At 56.4% G+C, this 25511-nt stretch overlaps 3 protein-coding genes across 12 annotated transcripts; 2 read left to right on the forward strand and 1 right to left on the reverse strand.

The window, feature by feature from the left end:
• The first annotated feature begins 842 nt into the window (after positions 1 to 842).
• Positions 843 to 19232, forward strand: FERMT3 (FERM domain containing kindlin 3). Of its 2 annotated transcripts, none has more exons than XM_003828552.5 (15): positions 843 to 1201; positions 1738 to 1911; positions 4996 to 5229; positions 5437 to 5556; positions 5659 to 5827; positions 6028 to 6130; positions 14918 to 15025; positions 15191 to 15325; positions 15407 to 15456; positions 15558 to 15682; positions 15887 to 15993; positions 16103 to 16336; positions 16680 to 16804; positions 18392 to 18533; positions 18657 to 19232. In XM_003828552.5, exons 2-15 carry the CDS (start codon positions 1752 to 1754, stop codon positions 18834 to 18836), a joined length of 1992 nt encoding a protein of 663 aa, XP_003828600.1. In that variant the 5' UTR covers positions 843 to 1201; positions 1738 to 1751; the 3' UTR covers positions 18837 to 19232. The 2 variants fall into 2 exon arrangements, with proteins under 2 accessions (XP_003828600.1, XP_024786459.1); XM_024930691.4 differs by having other exon boundaries at positions 1074 to 1201; positions 1741 to 1911.
• On the reverse strand, positions 19175 to 21632 carry TRPT1 (tRNA phosphotransferase 1). Of its 4 annotated transcripts, XM_003828555.6 has the most exons (8): positions 21409 to 21628; positions 21133 to 21216; positions 20846 to 20927; positions 20148 to 20317; positions 19889 to 20063; positions 19631 to 19687; positions 19446 to 19556; positions 19175 to 19313 (listed from the first exon to the last, which is right to left on the reverse strand). In XM_003828555.6, exons 2-8 carry the CDS (start codon positions 21205 to 21207, stop codon positions 19222 to 19224), a joined length of 762 nt encoding a protein of 253 aa, XP_003828603.1. In that variant the 5' UTR covers positions 21208 to 21216; positions 21409 to 21628; the 3' UTR covers positions 19175 to 19221. The 4 variants fall into 4 exon arrangements, with proteins under 4 accessions (XP_003828603.1, XP_034788763.1, XP_063464608.1 ...); XM_034932872.4 differs by lacking the exon at positions 21133 to 21216 and having other exon boundaries at positions 19446 to 19559; positions 21409 to 21632; XM_063608538.1 differs by lacking the exon at positions 21133 to 21216 and having other exon boundaries at positions 21409 to 21616.
• Positions 21533 to 25368, forward strand: NUDT22 (nudix hydrolase 22). 6 transcript variants are annotated; one of them, XM_034932860.1, is made up of 6 exons: positions 21533 to 21656; positions 21994 to 22491; positions 22927 to 23025; positions 24599 to 24696; positions 24830 to 24923; positions 25202 to 25368. In XM_034932860.1, exons 2-6 carry the CDS (start codon positions 22012 to 22014, stop codon positions 25340 to 25342), a joined length of 912 nt encoding a protein of 303 aa, XP_034788751.1. In that variant the 5' UTR covers positions 21533 to 21656; positions 21994 to 22011; the 3' UTR covers positions 25343 to 25368. The 6 variants fall into 6 exon arrangements, with proteins under 6 accessions (XP_034788751.1, XP_057155151.1, XP_014202356.1 ...); XM_003828557.5 differs by having other exon boundaries at positions 21617 to 21786; XM_057299168.1 differs by lacking the exon at positions 22927 to 23025.
• The last annotated feature ends 143 nt before the right edge of the window (positions 25369 to 25511 follow it).

The raw sequence follows: 25511 nt of genomic DNA on the forward strand, positions 1-25511 counted from the left end.
ATGGTTGCAACAAGCTGCGTTTTCTAAAGCTCTCTTCCTGGACTGGGGAGGCCTTTGGGGCAGGAGTAAAACTTCCTCATTTGCTCCAAGAGTGCTGCTTTCTGGGCTAGGAAGGCGCTGAGACTAGCAGCTGGCTGGACTTCCTGCTGCTAGTTTCGTCAGCTTTCTTTTCCCCTGGGAATCCCCGGCAGGCCGCCCCCTTCCCCATCTGAGTGGCGACGCTCAGGCAGCCTCCCCCATTGGCAGGACTCTGCCGCCCCCAGGCTTGCCCACCCTGCATGCTCCAACCCCAGTGTGTTCACTGGAAAGGCCGCTGTCCTGCGCAGAAATGGTGGCGGATGTGCCTTGCTCTACTGAAGTCCACATCCTAGGGCAGGTGATGAGCAGGAGGGTATAGACCACCAGAGACCCCTGAGGTGTCACCTAAGCAGGGACTTGATGGGAGTGAGCCTCGTGGGGACTCGGGGAGGCTCATCCAAGTGGAGCACAGTGGAGGGGTCGTGTTTGGAGCTGGGTGACCTGAGGGCCCGGGAGGTTGTGGATGGTCTGGGCCAAGTACTGTTCACTTGTTCACCTGGCAGGTCTGAGTTCATGAGTTTGAAGGTAGCCCTACGCGGAGCTAGGAAAAACTGCAAAATGGACTTGTTTCCCTCTGGGGCCTTGAGGGATCCTTGGTTGATAGGGATAGCCAGGCTGGAGCCGATTTAACTTGTGAGTCCCAAATAACCTGGATACACTCTGTCAACTCCTGGGCTCTCCCTCCGGCAGCCCAGTGATGTTTCAAAGCCCAAGGTCCCCACCTCATGTGACAGGCTGAGGATGGCAGACACTTCCCACAAAAGTGGACCTAGCCCTGAACACACACAGCCGGGGGACTTGTTGAGTTTGCACTGAGCTTCCCTCCAAATGAGGAAGGGGGCGTTTTTATGGTGTTGAGTCGCTAAGCCCCGCTCTCCCTAGCTTCCTGTGCTCTCTGGGGACAAAGGTGGGGGCCCCTGGAACCCTCTGTGGGCTGGCAGCGTGCTTCCTGCACCCAGCGCCAGCCCGCCCTGGGGAGGGGCTGAACCCGCCCTGCTCGTGATAAGGCACAGGCAAGGGCTGCCCTGAAGGAAGCTCCAAAGAGAAAGGAGGGCAGGAAGCCCACGGCCCACAGGGGTGTAGCCCGAGACCCACCTGCAGCCCCCAGCCCTTGCCAGGAAAGGTAAGCTCAGGCCTCACTGGGACCCTGGGCCCTTCTCTTCCTTATCCTCCTGCAGCCTCTGCCCAGCCTGCCTCTCGCCATGCGGCAGCCTGAACTTTCCACCTCCCCGGAGAGGCTTTGGCTGGTTTGTGATGTTGGCATCTGAGCTGTGGGCCAGGATCGGAACTACTTCCTGGCCTGGGTACGAAGCCATGGCCAGAGTGGGCAGCTGCCCCTGAGGGTCTGGGAGTGAGCTGTGGGCTGGCATTGAGCACGGTGGTCCTGAGTGAGCCCCTTCTTACCCGGCCTCAGTCTGCCCGCCTGTAGGATGGGAGCGGATTGGACTACATGGTCTCTGAGGGCCCTCGCGGCTCAAGCACCAGCGCTGGAGAGAGAGTCTGAGGGTACCACGGGTGTGCTGGCCTGGGGGCTCACTCCCGCCCTCCTTCATGAGTGGCTTTCCTCTGGGTGTGTCCAGGGCATCACAGAGCTCTTCTGCCCAAACCTGGAGGCCTACCAGGGCCTGCCCACCTTGCCTCCTTCCACACTCTCTGTAGCAGCAGCCGCAGCCATGGCGGGGATGAAGACAGCCTCCGGGGACTACATCGACTCGTCATGGGAGCTGCGGGTGTTTGTGGGAGAGGAGGACCCGGAGGCCGAGTCGGTCACCCTGCGGGTCACTGGGGAGTCGCACATCGGCGGGGTGCTCCTGAAGATTGTGGAGCAGATCAGTGAGTGTCCGCTGCCCGCCTGCTGAACTCGGCACCATGGACGGCCGCCATGGGTGTCTCTGGGCACTTCCGGGCCATCCCTGCTGCTCAGCTCCCGATAATGGTGTCACGGTGACTCAGGCATTAGCTTAATCATTTGGTTCCAAAAAAGACATTTCCCCAACTTCCTCTCCCTCCCACCCTCTTCCCTCCCTCCCTTCTGCTGCAGCTGGTCTGCTAAGGATCAGACGCAGCCACAATCCTCCATTCAGCCACCAATAGGGGCAGAAGGGGTGGTCTTGTCTGGGCCGAGGCTGAAGTCACATTGCTGAGGTCTGAGGGGGTCTAGGTGACCTAGGGGCCTGCCCCCACGCTCCCTCCCCTTGGCGGAAGCTTTGAGCAGGTTGGTGACAGGCCCAGCCTGGGTGGGAAGGCCCTGCCCCCACAGGAAGTTACAGCAGAGCAGCTGTGGTATCAGTCACGGAGGACCACGGGGCTAGTGACACGGGGGCTCCTCATCTTCCTTCCCTGCCGGGGGTGGGGGCTACCCCTTCCTGAGAGAGCAGCAGGAAGACCCGATAGGCAGAGCCGGAAGACAGGCCCACCGCAGTCCCGGCCAAGAGCCTGGGCCTGGGCTGCCAGTGGGTGGGGGGTGGGTGATGGCGGGGAGGCTTCCTCAGACCCCGCCAGGCCACCATGTGCAGCACAGGAGGAGGTCAGTCCGACTGTGGAGAGGATAGGGCCCAGAACGGCCCGGCCACAAGACTGAGGCTGTGAGGGGAGCTGCCAGGGGCAGGGCCCGGAGCAGCTGTGAGAATAGAAGTGAGGAACAGAGAGAGAGGGTGGTGAAGACCTGGGTGGCCCCAGGGCACGGCATGAGGGTAACGCAGGAGGCCTTAACCTGGAGTCAGACAGACCCCGCTGCTCTACCCGCTGCTGGGCACCCCAGGGCAAGTTCCTTTAGCTCTGTGTTCCCTGTGGTGGGGATACTGTCACTCCTAAGCACATCAGCTCTGTCTACTGATGCTCAGCCTGGCCGCCCCGGGCCAGTCCCTGGCCTCCTGGAGCAGCAGCGGGTGAGACTGACCCGTGGGGGCTGCGTGCCAGCTGCCGCACAGAGGGCGCTATCATGGGGGCCTGGAGCCCGAGGAGGGGGCTGCCCCGAGCCCAGGATGGGGATAACCCCAGGAGAAGTCCTGAGAGGTGGCCTCAGCAGGGAGGAGCAAGGTGGTGGCGCTGGGACTCGGAGGGCTGTGAATTAGGGCTCTCGGCTGGTGAGGATGCCGGGAGCGTGACCAGAAATGAGGCTGGATGGTGCCTGGCCAGCTCTGCATGGCCCCGAAGGCCTCCAGAAGGGGTCTAGACTTTCTTCTGGAGGGGAAGGTGGCCACCGAAGGGTTCTCAGCAGGAGGCTGTCCTGCTAAGGTCAGCAGCAAGGCGAAAGGCTGGTGGCGGCAGGCCCCTGAGGAGGCTGTGGTCCTGGTTAGAGACACCAGGGCCTCCTAAGGCCGGGCAGGGAGGATGGAGAGGAGGGTGGATTTTAGAGGTGGGATTGGCATTGATTACATGTGGTGGCTAGAAGAGAAAGGGAGGATGCCTGGGCCTTTGGCGCGAGTCCGTGTCCCCCAGCCCTGAGAGGTGGTGTAGGGAGCTGGTGAGGAGGGGGAGCTGGCGAGGAGAGGGCACCTCTGTGCACAGCGAGTCTGAGCTGAGCACCAAAAGCCGAGACCAGGAGTCATGGTGCTTACAGTCCCAGTGTCAGCCACTCGGCCACAGGAACAGAGGGTTCTGGAAGGGAGGAAGCCGGTGGACAGGCCCCTCAGCTGGCAGCACATGGGTTTCTGGCTGGGGGCCCAGGGCAGGGTCTGGGCCAAGGGCCACGCATGGGGAGGCAGCAGAAAATGGCAACTGAAACCACAGAATAGGGAGACCCAGTAAGGGGACCTGGCCGAGGCAGAAGAGGGTCCCAGGCCGAACCTGGGGAAAGGACAAGGTAAGGGGCCGGTCAGGAGAGGGACCGGAGAGGGACCAGAGAGGACAGGAGAAGAGCAAGGAGCCAAGACAAGGGGATGCGGCAGCACACAGCCAGGGTCCCGCTGGGGCGCCCAGGAGGGAAGGGCCCAGCCTGGGAGGGGAAGTGCCGGAGGACGAGCGCTTCTCTTGGTTTGGCAGCAGTGGTGATGCCTGGCATGTGCAGCAGTGGGGTTGGGGGCTGGCTGAGGTGGGTGGGATGCAGTGGGAATCAGAAAACTCACCGGGAGGACTTGGGAGGAACTCAGGAAACAGGGCTTTGCAAACTCTCAAGGGCTGTGTGCCCAGAGCAGCTTTCCGGCAGCCTTTTTCCTATGCTCTCTCCCACCTGTTCATGCTCCTGGAGGGAGGAGGCGGGGAGACCTGTGCCTTCCATTACTGTAACTCCAGTTCCCAGCTGGCTGACAAGGGACAGACGCACATCTCTAATTCAATGCTCACTCATGGATCGTCATGTGCGTGCACAAGTTTGCCGCAAACCCTGCAGCTACCACATGGGAGGCATTGTTCCGTGTCCCAGTTTGTAAGATCGTTATTATATCTTACAGGGAAACTGAGGGCCAGTGAGGTTAAGTGGCTTGTCCAAGGTCACACAGCTAATAGCTAAAAATATTGAGTGCTCACTGCTCCAGGCCAGGCACAGGTCCAGGCCCTGAGGACATACAATGGTGAGACAGACGCAGTCTCTGCCTCCAGGAGCTCCCCAGAATGCAAGACAGAGGCCGTTAAACCGTGGATTATGGGAGGACAGAGGGGGAGTCATGTGGAGGGAGCCCAGTGGGCTGGAATGTAAGAGATGGGGCGCTAAGATTGGGGCACTCAGATGCTGGGTTGGAGAGCTCCCCTGGGAAGCGATATAGAAGCCAAGCCTAGAAGGCCAAATCAGGGGCTGCCTGCAGAGAGCCCTGCTGCTGTTACCATGGGGTAGACCCCAGGCCCGCCCAGGCTGCCCCACTCTTGGCTTAGGCAGGGCAGGGGAGTGGTCGCCCCAGGCTTCTGAATCCTGGGGTTGTGCTGGGTGTTGGGGGCACCAGGGAGGAAGGCTGGACCCAGATGTGCCCCCGTGCCCCACAGATCGCAAGCAGGACTGGTCAGACCATGCTATTTGGTGGGAACAGAAGAGGCAGTGGCTGCTGCAGACCCACTGGACACTGGACAAGTACGGGATCCTGGCCGACGCACGCCTCTTCTTTGGGCCCCAGCACCGGCCCGTCATCCTTCGGTTGCCCAACCGCCGTGCACTGCGCCTCCGTGCCAGCTTCTCCCAGCCCCTCTTCCAGGCTGTGGCTGCCATCTGCCGCCTCCTCAGTAAGTTGCCCGGCTGATTCCCCTGGCCCACGAGGGTGATGCAAAGAGGCAGGTCCCCCCGTTTCCAGGCCCAGCTCTGTTGACGCTGTCCTTGCTGTCTGGGTTGCCACCCTGCCTGCAGGGCTGTGACCCGCCCCAAGCACCCATGGGTGAGGTGGGGAGGCTGCAGCAGGACCTAGTCCCCACTGAGACCCTAGCTCCCCTCAGGCATCCGGCACCCCGAGGAGCTGTCCCTGCTCCGGGCTCCTGAGAAGAAGGAGAAGAAGAAGAAAGAGAAGGAGCCAGAGGAAGAGCTCTATGACTTGAGCAAGGTCGTCTTGGCTGGGGGTGAGTGCAAGTGGGGGTGGGCCTGGGGGGCGGGGGCAGGGGCCGGCCCGTGAGTCCCAGCCCTGGGGGACAGGCCTGGTTGACTCCCAACCTGCACTCCAGGCGTGGCACCTGCACTGTTCCGGGGGATGCCAGCTCACTTCTCGGACAGCGCCCAGACCGAGGCCTGCTACCACATGCTGAGCCGGCCCCAGCCGCCACCCGACCCCCTTCTGCTCCAGCGTCTGCCACGGCCCAGCTCCCTGTCAGACAAGACCCAGCTCCACAGCAGGTGCACCCAGGAGCCACGCCCCCTGTGTCGGGGCTCCCCAACCCAGGATCCACCCCCGTCCCGTGTCTGTGCCCACCCCAGATCCACACTTCGTTTCCAGGCCTTTTCTCTGTGTGTGCTTGTCCCCCCAGCCCAGCCCCCCTCCCCACCCCACGGCCGTACCTGGCGCAGCCCTGACTGCTGCTTCTGCCGCGGCCCAGGTGGCTGGACTCGTCGCGGTGTCTCATGCAGCAGGGCATCAAGGCCGGGGACGCACTCTGGCTGCGCTTCAAGTACTACAGCTTCTTCGATTTGGATCCCAAGGTGGGTTGGGGCAGGGAGAAAGCGGGCCTCAGGTCCATGAGATGTGGAGACCTAGGGCCTGGGGTATGGGCTCTGGGATGTTAGTGACTTGTAGTGGCCTGTCCGTCTGCCCGTTTGTCCATCCACACCTTTGTTTACTGACCCCACAAACACGCACTGAAACTCATCTACTCACCTCAGCATCAGGCCAGGTCTTGGGCCCCGGGCAGATGCTGAAGCGGATGAAGACCAGTAAGTCTCAGTGCCTGTTTCCCAGGGAGCTGTCGGGGAGGAAGCTAAGACCCACAGATCCTCATAGACAGTGTGTGTGTGGGTGCCCCTGAGAAGTCTGGGGCTCAGGTGGGAGAGGCCCAAGCCTGGGAGCTCTGGGAAGGCTTCCTGGAGGGGGCACCATTAGGGACTGCAGGACCTGGGGGTGGGTGAGGAAGGAAGCTTTGCAGGGTGGCCCCTCTGTGCCCTGTTCACTCTTCCTCCCTTCCTCCATTGGCAACCAACATGCTCCAGGCAAAATGCTCCATGCAATGTGCTTCACGCACATCTCAAAAACTTCCCAGAAGCCCACAGGTTGCTCTTTCTACCTGTAGGCCCCACCTCTCTGCCCCCTTTCTCTGCAAAACATCGTGGTTGTCTGAACGCTTGCTCCGCAGAATCCCACTTCTTGCTTCCAAGCTTTCTCTGGGTGCTGTTCGACTCCCTCTCACTCCTTGGCCACAGCTATTCTATATATTTTGACACCATCCACACGTGAGAAGTGCACCTGCTGAGGTGGCCACGCCTCCAGGCTATCTGTCCCCTGGCCATGTCCCACCCGCTTCTTACTTGACCACTTACATGCGGCATAGACACCACCCCGACCACTCCTCCAGAATATCTTCCTCCTGAAGCCTCCTGTACACTTGCTTGGGGGGTGGCCTCTCCCCGAGCCACTCTGCCAGGCTCTGTGACGCTCCCTCCTCCTTTCCATGGCCTCTCAGTGTTGGTGAGCCCCAGGCTCTGCCCCAGGTTCTGCTCTGGGCCTCTGCTCTCTCCTCTCCTTCTCTCAGTCATCTCCAGTCTTGTGGATTTCAATACCATCTCCACACTCTCTCCCAGTTGATCATCTCCAGCTCAGATGTCTCTCTCCTAAGCTTTATTTATTTATATATTTATTTATTTTTATTTTTTGAGACACAGTCTTGCTCTGTTGTCCAGACTGGAGGGCAGTAGTGTTATCCCGGCTAACTGCAGCCTGGACCTCCCAGGGTCATGTGATCCTTAAGCCTCAGCTCCCCAAGTAGCTGGGACGATAGGCGTGTACTATACCTGGCTAATTTTTTTTTTTTTTTTTTTTGAGATGGAGTCTTGCTCTGTTGCCCAAGCTAGAGTGCAGTGGTGCAATCTCGGCTCACTGCAACCTCTTCCTCCTGGGTTCAAGCAATTCTCCTGGGATTACAGGCGTGGGCCTGGCTAATTTTTGTATTTTTTTAGTAGAGATGGAGTTTCACCATATTGGTCAGGCTGGTCTCGAACTCCTGACCTCAGGTGATCCACCCGCCTCAGCCTCCCAAAGTGCTGGGGTTATAGGAGTGTATTTTTTTAGTAGAGATGGAGTTTCACCATATTGGTCAGGCTGGTCTCGAACTCCTGACCTCAGGTGATCCACCCGCCTCAGCCTCCCAAAGTGCTGGGGTTATAGGAGTGAGCCACTGCGCCTGGCCTAATTTTTTTTTTTTTTTTTTTTTGAGATGGAGTCTTGCTCTTGTTGCCCAGGCTGGAGTGCAATGACATGATCTCAGGTCATCACAACCTCCGCCTCCTGGGTTCAAGCAGTTCTCCTGCCTCAGCCTCCCGAGTAGCTGGGATTACAGGCGTTGAGCCACCATGCCCAGCTAATTTTGTATTTTTAGTAGAGACGGACGGGGTTTCTCCATGTTGGTCAGACTGGTCTCGAACTCCTGACCTCAGGTGATTTGCCCACTTTGGCCTCCCAAAGTGCTGGGATTACAGGCGTGAGCCACGGCGTCGGGCCAGCTGTGCCTTTTTATTCTAGTGTTTTCTTCTCTATGACATATTTCCACTTCTTTGTTTTGCCATTTCACACATTATCTATTGACTTTGTAAGAAGGTTTCACTGTCTTACATTCTCTTCCCTGCCCACACAATACACACATTTCCTTGCCTCTTTCTAAGTGAGTAGTGTCTATAGTCTTTGGTTAAAACAATGTGATATGGCTGTAAATAGTAACACATATAAATAGTGTTCCTAGTTAAGCCACAGAGTAACTATGATTATTTTTTCCCTTTTTGCTCAAATGTTTTTGAAGTTCATAACTGCCTTTTTTTTTTTTTTTTTTTTTTTTTGAGATGAGTTTTGCTCTTGTTGCCCAGGCTGGAGTACAATGGCACAATCTCAGCTCACTGCAACCTCCGCCTCCCGGATTCAAGCGATCTCCTGCTTCAGCCTCCCAAGTAGCTGGGACTGCAGGCACGCGCCACCATGCCCAGTTAACTGTATTTATTTATCTATTTTTGTTGTTGAGATGGAGTCTCGCTCTTGTTGCCCAGGCTAGAGTGCAATGGTGTGATCTTGGCTCACTGCAACCTCCGCCTCCCGGATTCAAGTGATTCTCCTGCCTCAGCCTCCCTAGTAGCTGGGATTACAGGCGCCCACCACCACGCCTGGCTAATTTTTTGTATTTTTAGTAGAGACGGGGTTTCACCATGTTGGTCAGGCTGGTCTCAAACTCCTGCCCTCAGGCGATCCACCTGCCTCAACCTCCCAATATGCTGGGATTACAGGCGTGAGCCACCATGCCTGGCCTACACTTTTCTTTCTTATTTTTCGGTTCTTTTTCTTTCTGTGTCCTACTCTCCGGAGACCTCTTCAACTTATCTTCTAAAATATCTATTGAATTTTTAATTTCTGTAACTATATTTTTAAGTTCCAAGAGCTCTTGTTTTTTGAGTGTTCTTTTATAGGGTTTTTTTTTTTTTTTTTTTTTTTGAGAGGGAGTTTCATTCTTGTTGCCCAGGCTGGAGTGCAATGGCGTGATCTCGGCTCACTGCAACCTCTGCCTCCTGGGTTCAAGCGATTCTCCTGCCTCAGCCTCCCACATAGCTGGGATTACAGATGCCCACCGCCACCATGCCCAGCTAATTTCTTCTTGTATTTTGAGTAGAGATGGGATTTCACCATGTTGGCCAAGCTGGTCTCGAACTCCTGACCTCAGGTGATCCGCCTGCCTTGGCCTCCCAAAGTGCTGGGATTACAGGCATGAGCCACCACGCTTGGCCATAGGGCTTTCTTTTTAAGTGTAACATACATTTAGAAAAATACACAAATATAATTAACATATCAAGCAACAGAATTTTACTGGGCCCAGAAGCCCCCTTACACTCCTTCCAGGCAATAGCTCCCACAGGAAGTAACCACTAACTTTGCTTCTAACATCTTAGATTAGTTCTGTCTGTGAAATTTACATAATGGAGCCACACAGTCTATACTCTTTTTGCACCTGGCTTCTTTCAGTGTTATGTTTGTATGATTCATCCATATTGCATATATCATCATCTTAAATTCTTTCTCACTGTTGTATAACATTTCATTATGTCAAATACCACAATTAATGTATCCATTTTACTGTTGATGGACATTGTACAATTTCCAGATTGGGGCTGTTATGAATAGAGATGCTATGAACATTCTATGAACAAGCTATGTATCTTGGTGAACATGTTTATGCCCTGTGATATAGGGCATGCATGAGTTGAACTGTGGTAGATACTGTTAAACAGCTTTTCAAAGTGCACCAGGCAGGGTGCGGTGGCTCACGCCTGTAATCCCAGAAATTTGGGAGGCTGAGGTGGGCGAATCATTTGAGGCCAGGAGTTTGAAACCAGCCTGGCCAACACAGTGAAACCCTGTCTCTACTAAAAGTAGAAAAAGTTAGCTGGGCATGGTGGCGCATGCCTGTAATCCCGGCTACTCAGGAGGCTGAGGCATGAGAATCGCTTCAACCTGGGAGCTGGAGGCTGCAGTGAGCCGAGATCCCAAGATTGAGCCACTGTACTCCAGCTTAGCAACAGCGTGAGATTCTGTCTCAAAACAAACAAACAAACAACTAAGTGATTGCACCAGTTTACACTCCCACCAACAGTGGATGAGCGTTTCAGTTGTTCCACAACTCACCAGTGCTTGGTATTTTCTATTTTTTCATTGTAGCCATTCAGATAGGTGTGGTGATGGTATCTCATATAATTTTGTTTAAACAGTTTTGTTGAGGTAGAATGTACATACCATAAAAATCACCCCTGTAACCATTCAGCTTGATTTTTTTATTTTTACTTATGTATTTATTTATTTATGTATGTGTGTATTTATTTACATATTTTTGAGACAGAATCTCACTCTGTTGCACAGGCTGGAGTGCAATAGCGTGATCTTGGCTCCCTGCAACCTCTGCCTCCCAAGTTCAAGCAATTCTCCTGCCTCAGCCTCCTGAGTAGCTGGGACTACAGGCACGTGCCACCACACCCAGCTAATTTTTGTATTTGTAGTAGAGACAGGGTTTTGCTGTGTTGGCCAGGCTCGTCTTGAACTCCTGACCTCGTGATCCACCCGCCTTGGCCTCCCAAAGTGCTAGGATTACAGGCATGAGCCACCACGCCCGGCTCAGCTTATTTTTAACAAATGTGTATGGTTGTGCAACCATCACCACAATCCAGTTTTAGAACATTTCCACTGCCCCAGACAAGCACTGATTGTACGATGCCCATTTGCAGTCATTCCTCCTCCCACACCCCGACCACCACTGATCTGCTTTCCATGTGGCTTTAATTTACATTTCCCTGATGACTAATAAAGTTGAGTCCCTTTTCATATGGCTATTAGCCATCTGGATATCCTGCTTCGTGAGGTTTCTGTTCAAACATTTTGACAATTGTCATATTGAGTCGTTTGTCTTTTTCTTATTGATTTGTAGGAGTTCTTTATATATTCTGGATATGAGCACTTTGCCAGATAAATACATTGTGAATATATTTTCCCCCTCTGTGCTTTGCCTTTTAATTGTCTGAATGGTTTCTTTTCATAAACAGCAGCTCTTAATTTTAATAGAACCAAATTTATATTTTTATCTTTCTTTTTTTATTTTTAGAGATGGGGTCTCGCTCTGTCACCCAGACTAGAGTGCAGTGGTGCGATCATAGCTCACTGCAACCTTGAACTCCTGGGCTCAAGCAATCTTCCTGCCTTAGCTTCCTGAGTGGCTGGGGCTACAGGCATGTGCCACAAGCCTGGCTAATTCTTTAAAAATTGTTTAGAGATGGAGTTTTGCTACGTTGCCCAGATTGGGTCTCAAGTTATCCTCCCGCTTCGGCTTCCTGAGAAGTTGGGATTTTTTTTTTTAGACGGAGTCTCACTCTGTCACACTCAGGCTGGAGTGCAGTGGTACAATCTCGGCTTACTGCAACCTCCGCCTCCCGGGTTCAAGAGATTCCCCTGCCTCAGCCTCCTGAGTAGCTGGGATTATAGGCATCTGCCACCACACCCAACTAATTTTTGTATTTTTAGTAGAGACAGGATTTCACTATGTTGGTCAGGCTGGTCTCACACTCCTGACCTCAAATGATCCACCCGCCTCGGCCTCCCAAAGTGCAAGGATTACACGTGTGAGCCACTGCGCCCAGTTACATTCCTTTAAAAAAAGAATATTCTGGTCTTGATTTATGAGTGCAGTGCTTTAGCTCTGTAAGGATTTTTTTTTTTTTTTTTTTTTTGAGATGGAGTCTTCTTCTGTCACCCAGGCTGGAGTGCAATGGCAAGATCTCGGCTCACTGCAACCTCTGCCCCCCTGGTTCAAGCCATTCTCCTGCCTCAGCCTTCCGAGCAGCTGGGATTACAGGCATGCACCACCACGCCTGGCCTAATTATTTTTGTATTTTTAGTAGAGACGGGGTTTCACCACATTGGCCAGGCTGGTCTCAAACTCCTGACCTCGTGATCTGCCCGCTTCAGCCTCCCAAAGTGCTGGGATTACAGGCGTGAGCCACCGGGCCCAGCCTCTATAAGGATTTTTTTGCCGGGCGCGGTGGCTCACGCCTGTAATCCCAGCACTTTGGGAGGCCAAGGAGGGCGGACCATGAGGTCAGGAGATCGAGACCATCCTGGCTAACACGGTGAAACCCCGTCTCTACTAAAAATACAAAAAATTAGCCGGGCGTGGTGGTGGGCGCCTGTAGTCCCAGCTACTTGGGAGGCTGAGGCAAGAGAATGGCGTGAACCTGGGAGGCGGAGCTTGCAGTGAGCCGAGATCGCGCCACTGCACTCCCGCCTGGGCGACAGAGTGAGACTCCGTCTCAAAAAAAAAAAAAGGCGGGTGCCACCATGCCCAGCTAATTTTTGTACTCTATAAGGATTTTGATTCACGTTTGAAGTTCTCTTCTGCGCCCTACCTGGCCTTCATTTCCTCCAAGCTGTTTTATTCTTGTTGTCTTGGTCTCTATGGTTCACTCTTGAAGCTTTCCTTAAATGTGGGTAGTCCATGCCTGTCCATTCATATTTAAAAGTGAAGCTCTAAGAAACCAATTGGAGACCCTGAGTGTGTGAGTAGGGCTTGGCATCTTGGTGGCCCCCTGGAGGCGATGGGGCCGGGCTGCCACTCTTTGTCGGGCATTTCTCTGGTGGCTCAGCCTCTCAGTGGCAACCCCACTGATCTTTCAAATGGAGATAGAAGGCTTCCTGCCAATGTCTTAGGTGACAAGTGGGAAAGGGTGTGGGTGTGTCACTCATCTGAATGCCAGCTTTCTTTAAATTTGTGTTTTTGCCGGGCACGGTGGCTCACGCCTGTAATCCCAGCACTTTGGGAGGCCAAGGCAGGTGGATCACCTGAGGTCAGGAATTCGAGACCAGCCTGATCAACATGGAGAAAGCCTCTCTCTACTAAAAATACAAAAGTAGCTGGGCGTGGTGGCGCATGCCTGTAATCCCAGCTACTCAGGAGGCTGAGGCAGGAGAATCGCTTGAACCCTGGAGGCGGAGGTTGCGGTGAGCCAAGATTGTGCCATTGTACTCCAGCCTGGGCAACAAGAGCAAAACTCCATCTTAAAAAAAAAAAAAATTGTCTGTTTTCAGCCTAGTGCAACCCCTACCCCGTCCAGCTGTGTCTGGGGTACCAAATGCAGGGGTGCATCTGGCTCAGCATCTCCAGAGAGTGAGTCCCAGCTTCTGCCAGGTGTCTCCTTGCCATCACTTGGCTGCACGGAGCTGGGGAGGGACCTGCTTTTTTTCATGGACTTTATCCAGAGTCCTCTCTTCAGCTCACCCTCGCATCTCATCCAGAGGATCCGCATCAGAGCCTGCCAGGGGTCCGCCATGCAAACTGGATGCCTCTGTTGAGATCTCTGTTCTTTTTGCTGATTGCTTTCCGCCTATTTTCAAGTCTCATTGGTGGATTTACCAGACAGGAGAGGGACAAGGCGTGAGGCCCTAGCTCTCTCTGCATAACCCAGTTCCCATCTACAGTTTGCTCTCCATCTTCCAAATTATTTCCTTTTTCTTTTTTCTTTTTTTTTTTTTTTTCAGACGGAGTCTCGCTCTGTCGCCCAGGCTGGGGTGCAGTGGCGCGATCTCGGCTCACTGCAAGCTCCGCCTCCCGGGTTCACGCCGTTCTCCTGCCTCAGCGTCCTGAGTAGCTGGGATTACAGGCGCCCGCCGCCACGCCTGGCTAATTTTTTTGTATTATTAGTAGAGACGGGGTTTCACTGTGTTAGCCAGGATGGTCTCGATCTCCTGACCTCGTGATCCACCGACCTCGGCCTCCCAAAGTGCTGGGATTACAGGCGTGAGCCACTGCGCCTGGCCTTCTTTTTCTTTCTTTTGGAGACAAGGTCTCACTCTATCCCCCAAGCTGGAGGGCAATGGTGCAATTACAGCTCACTGCACCCTCAACCTCGTGGGTTCAGGTGATTCTCCCACCTCAGCATCCTGAGTACCTGGGACTACAGGCACGCACCACCTCATGTGGCTAATTTTTTGTATTTTTAGTAGAGATAGGGTTTCACCATGTTGCCCAAGCTGGTCTGAAACTCCTGGGCTCAAGCTATCCGCCTGCCTTGGCCTCCCAAAGTGCTGGGATTACAGGCGCAAGCCACCGCCCCGGCCTGTCCTTTGTCCTTTTGGGTTTATCTTCCTAAACCTTTGCTATCAATTTTGGGTGAGTTTCAGCGGGATTGTTGGTCTTCTGTGGGTAACTGGGATCCCCTCTTGGAGTCTCTGCCTTCCCAGTTCCTTTTCTCTGGAATCCTCTTCCTTCACGCTTCCCTTGAGTGGCCCACTGTCATCCTTCCTATCTCTACTCAGCTTGTCACCTCCTCAGGGAAGCCTTCCCTGACTGCTTCCCCATGTTCCATTCTGTCATCTCCATTGAACTTGGGGGGGCCTTAGACTGAGGGCTCATGTGAGCTTCCCTGTGGAAACTGTTTCCTTGATAGTGTTTATTGCAGCCTTGGATTATTTGACTTATTGATTGGTTTACTCGGTCTCTCCTGCACCCAGGGCAGCATGCCAGCACACAGTAAACATCAGCACAACCAAGCCAAGGTTTAGACGTGCAGGCCTGGGCAGCAGGGGGCTAGCAGGCTGTTAAGGATGGGGTTGAGGTCTGTGGCCCATGTCTGGCCACTGAATGAATCTGCCTCAGCAAGGAGGGCAGGGCAGAGGGCCAAGGCTGGCAGGGGCTCAGTGCAGGGCGTCCAGGGCAGCTGGCATGTGACCAGCCCAGCCTCCAGCCTCCTCTCCCACCGCTCCAGACAGACCCCGTGCGGCTGACACAGCTGTATGAGCAGGCCCGGTGGGACCTGCTGCTGGAGGAGATTGACTGCACCGAGGAGGAGATGATGGTGTTTGCCGCCCTGCAGGTACCAGGCGGGCCTGGGGGCACCAGGGCAGGTGGGAGGTGAGCCAGTCCCAGGGCAGGAAGGGCCTTCCTGAGTGGGGGCTACCTCCAGGGAAGCCCGGCCTGGGGGTACTGCTAGGGGACCAGGCTGCTGGACTCAGCCCTCCCTGGCTTCATGACCACCTAGTACCACATCAACAAGCTGTCCCAGAGCGGGGAGGTGGGGGAGCCGGCTGGCACAGACCCAGGGCTGGACGACCTGGATGTGGCCCTGAGCAACCTGGAGGTGAAGCTGGAGGGGTCGGCGCCCACAGATGTGCTGGTGAGGAGGGGCTCAGGGCAGGGGCTGGGCAGGGAGAACCGTGAGGCACCGGGTGCCCCTCTGACTCTGGTCCTCCCATAGGACAGCCTCACCACCATCCCAGAGCTCAAGGACCATCTCCGAATCTTTCGGTGAGTTGGGGGCCAGAGTAGGCAGCCCTGCTGGACGGGTTGGTCTGCATATGGAGGGAGGGGGTGAGGCGGCCTTTCACAAACCCCCACATCCCACGAAGGCCCCGGAAGCTGACCCTGAAGGGCTACCGCCAACACTGGGTGGTGTTCAAGGAGACCACACTGTCCTACTACAAGAGCCAGGACGAGGCCCCCGGGGACCCCATTCAGCAGCTCAACCTCAAGGGTAAGTGCACAGGGCCAGGGGCTGGGTGGGGGGATCCCCACTTGTGGGCTAGGCAGGTGAATGCTCTCACCGGCTCTGTTTCCTCCTGGAGACCGGGGAAGATGCCCTCTGTCCTGAGGTGACGGTGTGGGCTAGGATGCACTCCAGGACCTCAGGCGGCTCTTCCCCTCCCGACCTCCTAGACCACCCCTTCTCTCCCTCCAGGCTGTGAGGTGGTTCCCGATGTTAATGTCTCCGGCCAGAAGTTCTGCATTAAACTCCTAGTGCCCTCCCCTGAGGGCATGAGTGAGATCTACCTGCGGTGCCAGGATGTGAGTGAGGGCTGGGCAGGGGCCAGGGCCGGGCAGGAGCTGGGGCAGGGGCAGGGGCTGAGGAGCATCAAGCTTGGTTAGCACTGTCCCCCTCACCCCTCTCGCCCAGGAGCAGCAGTATGCCCGCTGGATGGCTGGCTGCCGCCTGGCCTCCAAAGGCCGCACCATGGCCGACAGCAGCTACACCAGCGAGGTGCAGGCCATCCTGGCCTTCCTCAGCCTGCAGCGCACGGGCAGTGGGGGCCCGGGCAACCACCCCCACGGCCCTGATGCCTCTGCCGAGGGCCTCAACCCCTACGGCCTCGTTGCCCCCCGTTTCCAGCGAAAGTTCAAGGCCAAGCAGGTACCAGGAGTCAGGGTGGGAATGAGCATAGTGTTTACCCAGAGACCTCTGACCCCTGGGTCTCCACAGAGCCTTCCTCAGGAAAGCTACGTACTCACTGGGCTTCTCCCACTGTGTCCCTGAGATTGCGCGGCTGGTACCCACCCTTTGGGAGGAGTCACGGTCCAGGTGCCCATGTCCACCTCGCAGCCTGGCGCAGTGCAGATCTGCACCTTGGCGGCCCCACGTGGGCACTGCCCCTTCCCAGGCTCACATGCTGTCACCCTGACGGGGAGGTGGGGGCTCGGTGACTCTGGAGGAGGGGAATAGTGCCTGGCAGCCCGTCACCAGTATGGTCCCGCAGCTCACCCCACGGATCCTGGAAGCCCACCAGAATGTGGCCCAGTTGTCGCTGGCAGAGGCCCAGCTGCGCTTCATCCAGGCCTGGCAGTCCCTGCCCGACTTCGGCATCTCCTATGTCATGGTCAGGTATGGCCCCTGGCCCAGCCCCCTGCCCAGCACTGTCTCTGCCCTCACCTGCCACCCGGCTGCTGTGTGCCCACATCCCAAGAGTAGGTTCTGGACAGGCACCCCAAAGACTCCCTTCCTTTGTTCTTTGTAAACAGGCCTTACTGAGGGCCCCATGTGTGCCCCTCATGCTGTCCCTCCACAACAAACATAAGAGACAAAGCTCACGCCAGGTACTGGGGCTCATGCCTGTAATCTCAGCACTTTGGGAGGCAGAGATAGGAGGATCACTTGAGCCCAGGAGTTTGAGACCAGCCTGGGCAACACAGAAAGTCCCTCGTCTCTACAAAAAATTGTAAAAAATTACCTGGGCATGGTGGTGGTCACCTGTAGTCCCAGCTACTCGGGAGGCTGAGGTGGGAGGATCTCTTGAGCCTGGGAGGTCAAGACTGCAGTGAGCCGTGATCACACTACTGCACTCCAGCCTGGGTGACAAAGCGAGACTCTGTCTCAAAAATAAATAGGCTGGGCCAAGCATGGTGGCTCACACCTGTAATCTCAGCACTTTGGGAGGGCGAGGCGGGCAGATCACGAGGTCAGGAGTTCAAGAGCAGCCTGGCCAACATAGTGAAACCCTGTCTCTACTAAAAATACAAAAATTAGCCAGGTGTGGTGGCACGCACCTATAGTCCCAGCTACTCAGGAGACTGAGGCAGGAGAATCCCTTGAACCCGGGAGGCGGAGGTTGCAGTGAGCCGAGATTGTGCCACTGCACTCCAGCCTGGGTGCGAAAGAGTGAGACTCAGTCTCAAATAAATAAATAAATAAATAAATAAATAAAAGAGCCTGCGCGATGGCTCATGCCTGTAATCCCAGCACTTTGGGAGGCCAAGGCAGGCAGATCATGAGGTCAGGAGTTCGAGACCAGCCTGACCAACATGGTGAAACCCCGTCTCTACTAAAAACACAAAAATCAGCCACGAGTGGTGGCACGTACCTGTAATCCCATGTACTCGGGAGGCTGAGACAGGAGAATCACTTGAACCCAGGAGGCGGAGGTTGCAGTGAGCCGAGATCGAGCCACTGTACTCCAGCCTGGCAACAAAGCGACACTCCGTCTCAAAAAAAAAAAAAAAAAAAAAGAGACAGATTTCAGGTCAGGAGAGCAGAAGAACCTGTTCTTGCTCCAGCTCTGCTGTGGACAGTTCACTGTCTGGGCCTGGGTTCGCCGGTCCACAAGACAGGGCTAGTGGTGGATGCTGTTATGGGGAGTGGGCCCCTTTGATTAGTTGTTTCCCAGGACTGCAAAGAAGGGAGGGAGACAGCAGTTGATGAGGATGGTAACAAAAACCAAAAAAAGTTACCATTTAAAGGCGTGGCCTGTTTGCCCGATGCTGCTAAATGCTGTTGTGGGGATTTTATCAATTAACCCCCATTTTCCAGATGAGGAACTTGAGGCCCAGGGAACCCAAATGGCTTGCTCAGGGTTACACAGCTGGTGAGCTGCAGTCGGGAAGGGCTGGCTCTCCAGCACGGCGCCACATTGTCTGGGCGGGCTCGGGCCATGCAGGGTGGAGCCCTGGCTCACTCTCTCTCGCTGGGGGCCAGGTTCAAGGGCAGCAGGAAAGACGAGATCCTGGGCATCGCCAACAACCGACTGATCCGCATCGACTTGGCCGTGGGCGACGTGGTCAAGACCTGGCGTTTCAGCAACATGCGCCAGTGGAATGTCAACTGGGACATCCGGCAGGTGGGCCCAGACCCAGGGTATATGGATGGGGGACAGGTGCAGGCCGGAGCTGGATCCAGCCAGGGTGGGGCAGGGGCTGCTCCCTTATCCCACCCACCATTTGCCCCTCTGTCTGCCCTTCAGGTGGCCATCGAGTTTGATGAACACATCAATGTGGCCTTCAGCTGCGTGTCTGCCAGCTGCCGAATTGTACACGAGTATATCGGGGGCTACATTTTCCTGTCGACGCGGGAGCGGGCCCGTGGGGAGGAGCTGGATGAAGACCTCTTCCTGCAGCTCACCGGGGGCCATGAGGCCTTCTGAGGGCTGTCTGACTGCCCCTGCCCTGCTCACCACCTGTCACAGCCACTCCCAAGCCCACACCCACAGGGGCTCACTGCCCCACACCCGCTCCAGGCAGGCACCCAGCTGGGCATTTCACCTGCTGTCACTGACTTTGTGCAGGCCAAGGACCTGGCAGGGCCAGACGCTGCACCATCACCCAGGCCAGGGATGGGGGTGGGGGTCCCTGAGCTCATGTGGTGCCCCCTTTCCTTGTCTGAGTGGCTGAGGCTGATACCCCTGACCTATCTGCAGTCCCCCAGCACACAAGGAAGACCAGATGTAGCTACAGGATGATGAAACATGGTTTCAAACTGGAGTTTCTTTCTTGTTACTTTTTAAAATTTCTTTTTTATAAATTAATATTTTATTGTTGGATCCTTCTCCTTTCTCTGGAGCTGTGCTTGGGGCTACTCTGACACTCTGTCTCTTCATCACCAGCCAAGGAAAGGGGCTTTCCTGATAAAGACAAGAGTTGGTTAGAGAAAGGGACACCTAAGTCAGTCTAGGGTTGGAAGCTAGGAGAGAGGTGAGGGCAGAAGGGCACAGCTTTCAAGAACAAGGAATAGGGGCTGGGGTGGTGGCTCTCACGGGTAGGGCGTAGCTGCAGGGCCTCCTTGAAGTACTTGGGAAGGAGGAAGCCATCAGTATTCCCTGGAGTCAGAATCACCCCATTGGCAGAGCGGAAGAAGGGTATTCCATCTGCTGACAGAGCCAGAGATGTGACTCATGCCCTCCCCGAAGGCAAGGGCAGCTCCTGCTTTGTCCAGACTCACCTGCCAGAGCCAGGGGTCCATCGATGAACACAGCTATTTCACAATGGGACCGCATGCCTGCAGAGACAGCTGGAGCTGAGGCCTGGGCACCTGGAGTGCAGTCAGCAACCTGGGCAGACTGGGGTCCTGGGCTGGGGGATGCAGGGGTGCTGCTCCATGCCGGACATGGGGTGGCCCCAGACAAGTGTTGTAACCTTTGAAGGGGACCTGGGAGGACAGAGTGGGTGGGAGTAGCTAGGTGGAGGGGAGGGCACTGACCACTGATGATACCGGGGTCTCCAGGCAGTCCTGGGGCCAGGTGAATGTGCGTCCTTCCCTGGCACGACAGGCCTTTGAGTAGGATGGATGGCCAGTGCTTCCAGAATGTACCATGGACTAGCATCAGGGGCAGGGCCTGCGGTGTCTCCAGGGGCATCAGCTCCAACTTAGGTACCTGGTTGAACGGGTAGCAGTGAGACCCCCTTTGCAGGCAGGGGTCCCTCCCATCTCGCTCTCGCACTTGTCCCCTCACCCCGACCTGCAGGGAATGGCCCTGGTTGGCCCGGATGAGAAGGCCAGTGCTGGGATCCCCCAGCTGCAGGGCGAACCGCTGCTTCCTATTGGTGTCCACCACGCGCTGCACATCTTCAGCAGAGAAGCCGCGGAACTGGGGCAACTGCAGGAGGGTGCCCAGGGGCACGAAGCCATCTGTGGGCAGGCAGGGTGCTCAGGAGCTAACCTTGCTCTGGACTGGGCCAGGGTTAACAGGGAGCCACAGGCAACCGAAACAAAGTCTGGGCTTGGAGATCGCTTGGGCATCCTCTGTGGGACCTTTAGAAAGTCTCCCCTTTCTGGGCCGCAGTTTTTTCAACTTACATAAAAAGAGGATCTGCCTCACGGAGGGGCAGGGAGGTGAGTGCCCAGCATAGCGCTGGCCCGGAGTGCACACTCACACCACCAGCTGCGCCGTACCCTCCAGGGCTCGCCCTCGGGGTGAGTGCTGATCTGGCTGCTTGGCTGGAGGGGGCGGTCACCAGGCCTGGCCCAGACAAGAACTCTCCTCAGTCTGCTGTGGACATGACAGGGGCTCTAGGCCTTGCTCTCCTCTGTGCATGGGGAGGAAGTGCCCTCTGTGCCTTCCTCAGGGAGCGGTGGAGGCAGCCATCAGGGAGGAGTCGCAGACAGGCTCACGTTTCTCTCTGGGCTCAAGCCCCAGCCTCCAAGGCCCCTACTTACCAGCTCCCATGGGAAGCCCCAGCTTCAAGGCCCCATGGCGCAGGGCATAGGACAGAGCCTTGGACAGCTGCACGTCTCGGTCCTGAAAGAACCCAGCGGTGGCCCCTGGTCTCCATGGTGACCCTGCCCTACTGCCCATCCTGAACCCTCAATGACCCACTGCAGAGAGAGCCCAGAGAGAGAGCAGTGCCAGTGGTCTCCAGGAATAGTAGGACCCTTCAGCTCCGCCCCCCAGCAACTCCCAGGGAGCCTGGACTGGTGGGAGGGGGTGGGGAGGAGGCGCGCACCTGTTCTCGGGGTCTGGGAGCCCTTCTACCCCTGGACCCCGCTGCTTCCTGCCTCCCTCCTCCAGAGAAGTTCATGGTTAAGACCTGTGGGGGGCAGTGACGAGGGGGGACTGCTTTAAGGCCCCTTCCACGTCCCCATCCCTCCCAGAAAGTCACAAAGCCTCAGGAAGTGAGCGCTGGGTGGGAGTATACGGCTCATTAAGTTCACCACCCCCAGGTCCCTGCTGCAGAGAGGGAAACTAACGCCCAGCAGGCCAGACTTGCCCAAGGTCACACCGTCAGCCAGGAGCGCAGGGAGGCCGAGCCCCGCACTCCAGATCGCTGGTGCGCCCCGCAGGGTGGTCCGGGAGGCAGGGCCGACGTGCCGACGGACCGGACGGAAGCGTCGGGGCGGCGGGGACAAACCTCCAGGATCCTCGACCGCGGCGGGGCGGGCGGCGGACCCGCCAATGAAAAGCCGCGGGGAAAGGGGGCGGGCACTTCCGCTTCGGGGAAGGGGCGGAGCCTGAGGGACCCGGCGGCCGGTGAGCGCCCGCTAGAGGCTGGAGCTTCCGGGCCCTGGAAAGGGGTCCCCGCGCGCCCCGGGTCGGAGGCAGACCCCTGGGTTTGGGGGACATGGGCATTTGGGGCGCCTGAACCCAAGACCTCTGGATGGTAGGGATGCCCGGGCGTCCTGGATACCCTGCGGGACTCGGGGCTCCTGCGGGGAAGATGGCACGTTTTACTGCCCAAGGAGTGGTCAGGGGGGTGGAGAAGCGCTGCGGGTACCCTCAGGAGGTCTGCGACAGAGGGGGCTAGCTGCGCAGCCCAGGAGTGGTAGTGGCCCCCCTGGATGACAGGCCTGGCCGTATCCTCCCCCAGAGCTGCCCCGTTCAGACCATGGATCCTGAGGTGACCTTGCTGCTGCAGTGCCCTGGCGGGGGCCTGCCCCAGGAACAGATACAGGCCGAGCTGAGCCCCGCCCATGACCGTCGCCCACTGCCAGGTGGGGACGAGGCCATCACTGCCATCTGGGAGACCCGGCTAAAGGCCCAACCCTGGCTCTTCGACGCCCCCAAGTTCCGCCTGCACTCAGCCACCCTGGCGCCTATTGGCTCTCGGGGGCCACAGCTGCTCCTGCGCCTGGGCCTTACTTCCTACCGAGACTTCCTGGGCACCAACTGGTCCAGCTCAGCTGCCTGGCTGCGACAGCAGGGGGCCACCGACTGGGGTGACACGCAGGCCTATCTGGCGGACCCACTGGGGGTGGGCGCTGCACTAGCCACGGCCGATGACTTCCTTGTCTTCCTGCACCGCTCCCGGCAGGTGGCTGAGGCCCCTGGGCTGGTGGACGTACCTGGTGGGCACCCTGAGCCTCAGGTGAGATTCCAGGCTGGGCACAAAGACCCAGACAGCTCAAGGGAGCTGCAGCTCTCCACCCTCCCAATCCTCCCAGCTTTGGTTTCCTCATCCCTTAAAGGGAAAATTGGCCTGGTATTTCTCTGAAAGTTTGCTCAGGGCAGTCCACCTGCCTCCCCACTGACCCCTGCCCCAGTCCTGTGAGAAACTAGAAAACACGGGAGGAAAGATTGGGCACAGGAAGAAGATGCCCTACTCCACCCCTGCCCCCTGTGTATCTCCTTTGAAGCTGGACCTCTGGTTGTCTGTCAGGGAAAGGACACCAGACTCAGGATCACTAACTCTCTTACACTGTGCCACATCAGACCCTCAAGGCCAGCAGGTATAGGCTTGCTGGTCCTGAGATGGGGCAGGGGGAAGAGGTGGGGAGCAGGGGCTGAGCCTGACCTCTCACAGGCCCTGTGCCCTGGTGGCAGCCCCCAGCACCAGGACCTCGCTGGGCAGCTGGTGGTACGTGAACTCTTTTCCAGTGTCCTTCAGGAGATCTGTGATGAGGTGAGTGAGGTTGACCTGGACAGGGTGGTAGACATGAAGGGAGGGGGTAGGACTTGCCAGAATTCTACAGGTCTGGGCTGGCAGGAGGCCTGCAGGCATCTGGCCAGCAATGAGGGAAGAAGTTGGCTTTGCAACTATACATACTTGGAGTGGAATTCTAGCCCTCAGTACTCTCTGCCTTGGATTCTTCTTCTTTTTTCTTTTTTTTTTTTTTTTAGACAGAGTCTCGCTCTGTTGCCCAGGCTGGAATGCAGTGGCACGATCTCTGCTCACTGCAAGCTCCACCTCCCGGGTTCACGCCATTCTCCTGCCTCAGCCTCCTGACTAGCTGGGACTACAGGCGTCCGCCACCATGCCTGGCTAATTTTTTTTGTATTTTTAGTAGAGATGGGGTTTCATCTTGTTAGCCAGGATGGTCTTGATCTCCTGACCTCGTGATCTGCCTGCCTCAGCCTCCAAAAGTGCTGGGATTACAGGTGTGAGCCACTGCGCCAGGCCGGATTCTTCTTTTTTTTTTTTTTTCTTTTTGAGACAGAGTCTTGCTCTGTTGCTCAGGCTGAGTGCAGTGGTGGCATATCGGCTCACTGCAACCTTCGCCTCCTGGGTTCAAGTGATTCTCATGCCTTGCCCCGCCAAGGATTCTTCTTTTCAATGGAAACAATGATAAATATCTTGCCTACTCCCCAAGTCTGTTGAAAAAGGAGTAAGTGGCCGGGCGCGGTGGCTCATGCCTGTAATCCCAGCACTTTGGGAGGCTGAGGTGGGCAGATCACAAGGTCAGGAGATCAAGACCATCCTGGCTAACACGGTGAAACCCTGACTTTACTAAAAATACCAAAAGTTAGCCGGGCGTGGTGGCGGGCACCTGTAGTCCCAGCTACTCAGGAGGCTGACGCAGGAGAATGGCGTGAACCCGGGAGGCGGAGGTTGCAGTGAGCCGAAATCGCGCCACTGCACTCCAGCCTGGGAGACAAAGCGAGACTCCGTCTCAAAAAAAAAGAAAAAGGAGTAAGTGTGGCAGGTTGTGGTGGCTCACACCTGTAATCCCAGCACTTTGGGAGGCCAAGGCCAGCGGATCACCTGAGGTCAGGAGTTCGAGACCAGCCTGGCCAACATGGAGAAACCCCATCTCTACTAAAAATACAAAAATTAGCCAGGCGTTGTGGCGTGCACCTGTAATCCCAGCTACTCAGGAGGCTGAGGCAGGAGAATCACTTTAACCTGGGAGGCAGAGGTTGCAGTGAGCTGAGATCGTGCCACTGTACTCCAGCCTGGGCGACAGAGCGAGACTCCATCTCAAAAAAAGAAAAAAAGAAAAAGGAGTAAGTGGGAGTCCCAGTCACTAAATTGACTTCTCTTGGGTGACCTTGGGCAACGTGTTCAATCTCTCTGGTTTTGGTGTACCTGTAAAACAAACATGCCCATCATCTGACATTCTGTAATGCTGGGTCCTTGATCTACAAGCTATAAAATGCTGTACACAGGTAACAGGCTGTTTTTCATTGAGACGGGCAGGGATGTGGGCAGTGGCATTGATAGGTGGGACCTCCCCCCACCCCACCCTCCACCGCAGGTGAACCTGCCGCTGCTCACCCTGAGCCAGCCCCTGCTGTTGGGCATCGCCCGAAATGAGACCAGTGCTGGCCGAGCCAGTGCCGAGTTCTATGTCCAGTGAGTAAGCTCGGGTACATGATCCTGGGTCTTGGGAAGGTGGGTGGTGAGGAGTGGGCTGAGGCAGCTGTGGCTCCACAGGTACCCCGCAGGGGCTGGTCACCCACTAAGCCACCCTTGTGTTCTTGTCCAGGTGCAGCCTGACTTCTGAGCAGGTGAGGAAGCACTACCTGAGTGGGGGACCCGAGGCCCACGAGTCTACAGGAATCTTCTTTGTGGAGACACAGGTGCAGAGTGACAAACCATCTTGCTTGGAGGCCAGGGCTGGGGCCTGCAGAGGCCTGGCAATGCATATCTTGTAGGGGAGGTGTTGGCTGGGTCACAATTCCCTCCAGAGTCACAAGATTTGCCCTCAGTGCAAGGGAAAGGTCCAGGGACATGTTCAGCCCCTTAACATGCCTCCCTAAGGACAGTGCAGAGGTCTCTGAGGCTCAGGAATTCTGGGCACAGCCCTGGCAGGAGAAGTGGCAAGCTTGAATGCCTGGGTCTCGTTGTCTCCCCACAGAACGTGCGGAGATTGCCCGAGACGGAGATGTGGGCTGAACTCTGCCCCTCGGCCAAAGGCGCCATCATCCTCTACAACCGGGTTCAGGGAAGTCCCACTGGAGCGGCCCTAGGGTCCCCAGCCCTACTCCCGCCGCTCTGAAAATAATAAACGACTTTATTCTTGGATTCCGTTGGCATCTGCTATTTCTGTGACAGAGAGGAGCAATGGGCCCTGAGTGTGTAAGGCAGGACAAGTGACTTGGGAAAAAAAAAAAAAAAAAACCCGCCCAGCCTCAGTGTCCCCCTCTGCAAGCAGGGGATAAGAACTG

This window comes from Pan paniscus, chromosome 9 (assembly GCF_029289425.2).
Source record: "Pan paniscus chromosome 9, NHGRI_mPanPan1-v2.0_pri, whole genome shotgun sequence".
Taxonomy (NCBI): domain Eukaryota; kingdom Metazoa; phylum Chordata; class Mammalia; order Primates; family Hominidae; genus Pan; species Pan paniscus.

Bases quoted from the DNA above. Each gene is read 5' to 3' on its own strand.
- NUDT22 (XM_003828557.5), top strand. The intron at 24,697-24,829 runs GTGAGTAAGCTC...GTTCTTGTCCAG, and splicing joins AGTGCCGAGTTCTATGTCCA to GTGCAGCCTGACTTCTGAGC. The intron at 24,924-25,201 runs GTGCAGAGTGAC...GTCTCCCCACAG, and splicing joins TCTTCTTTGTGGAGACACAG to AACGTGCGGAGATTGCCCGA.
- FERMT3 (XM_003828552.5), top strand. From the start codon at position 1,752: ATGGCGGGGATGAAGACAGCCTCCGGGGACTACATCGACTCGTCATGG. The intron at 6,131-14,917 runs GTGGGTTGGGGC...CCACCGCTCCAG, and splicing joins TCTTCGATTTGGATCCCAAG to ACAGACCCCGTGCGGCTGAC. The intron at 15,026-15,190 runs GTACCAGGCGGG...ATGACCACCTAG, and splicing joins TGGTGTTTGCCGCCCTGCAG to TACCACATCAACAAGCTGTC.
- TRPT1 (XM_063608539.1), bottom strand. From the start codon at position 21,207: ATGAACTTCTCTGGAGGAGGGAGGCAGGAAGCAGCGGGGTCCAGGGGT. The intron at 20,928-21,132 runs GTGCGCGCCTCC...GGGTTCTTTCAG, and splicing joins CTCCCAGACCCCGAGAACAG to GACCGAGACGTGCAGCTGTC. The intron at 20,318-20,845 runs GTAAGTAGGGGC...GCCTGCCCACAG, and splicing joins GGGGCTTCCCATGGGAGCTG to ATGGCTTCGTGCCCCTGGGC.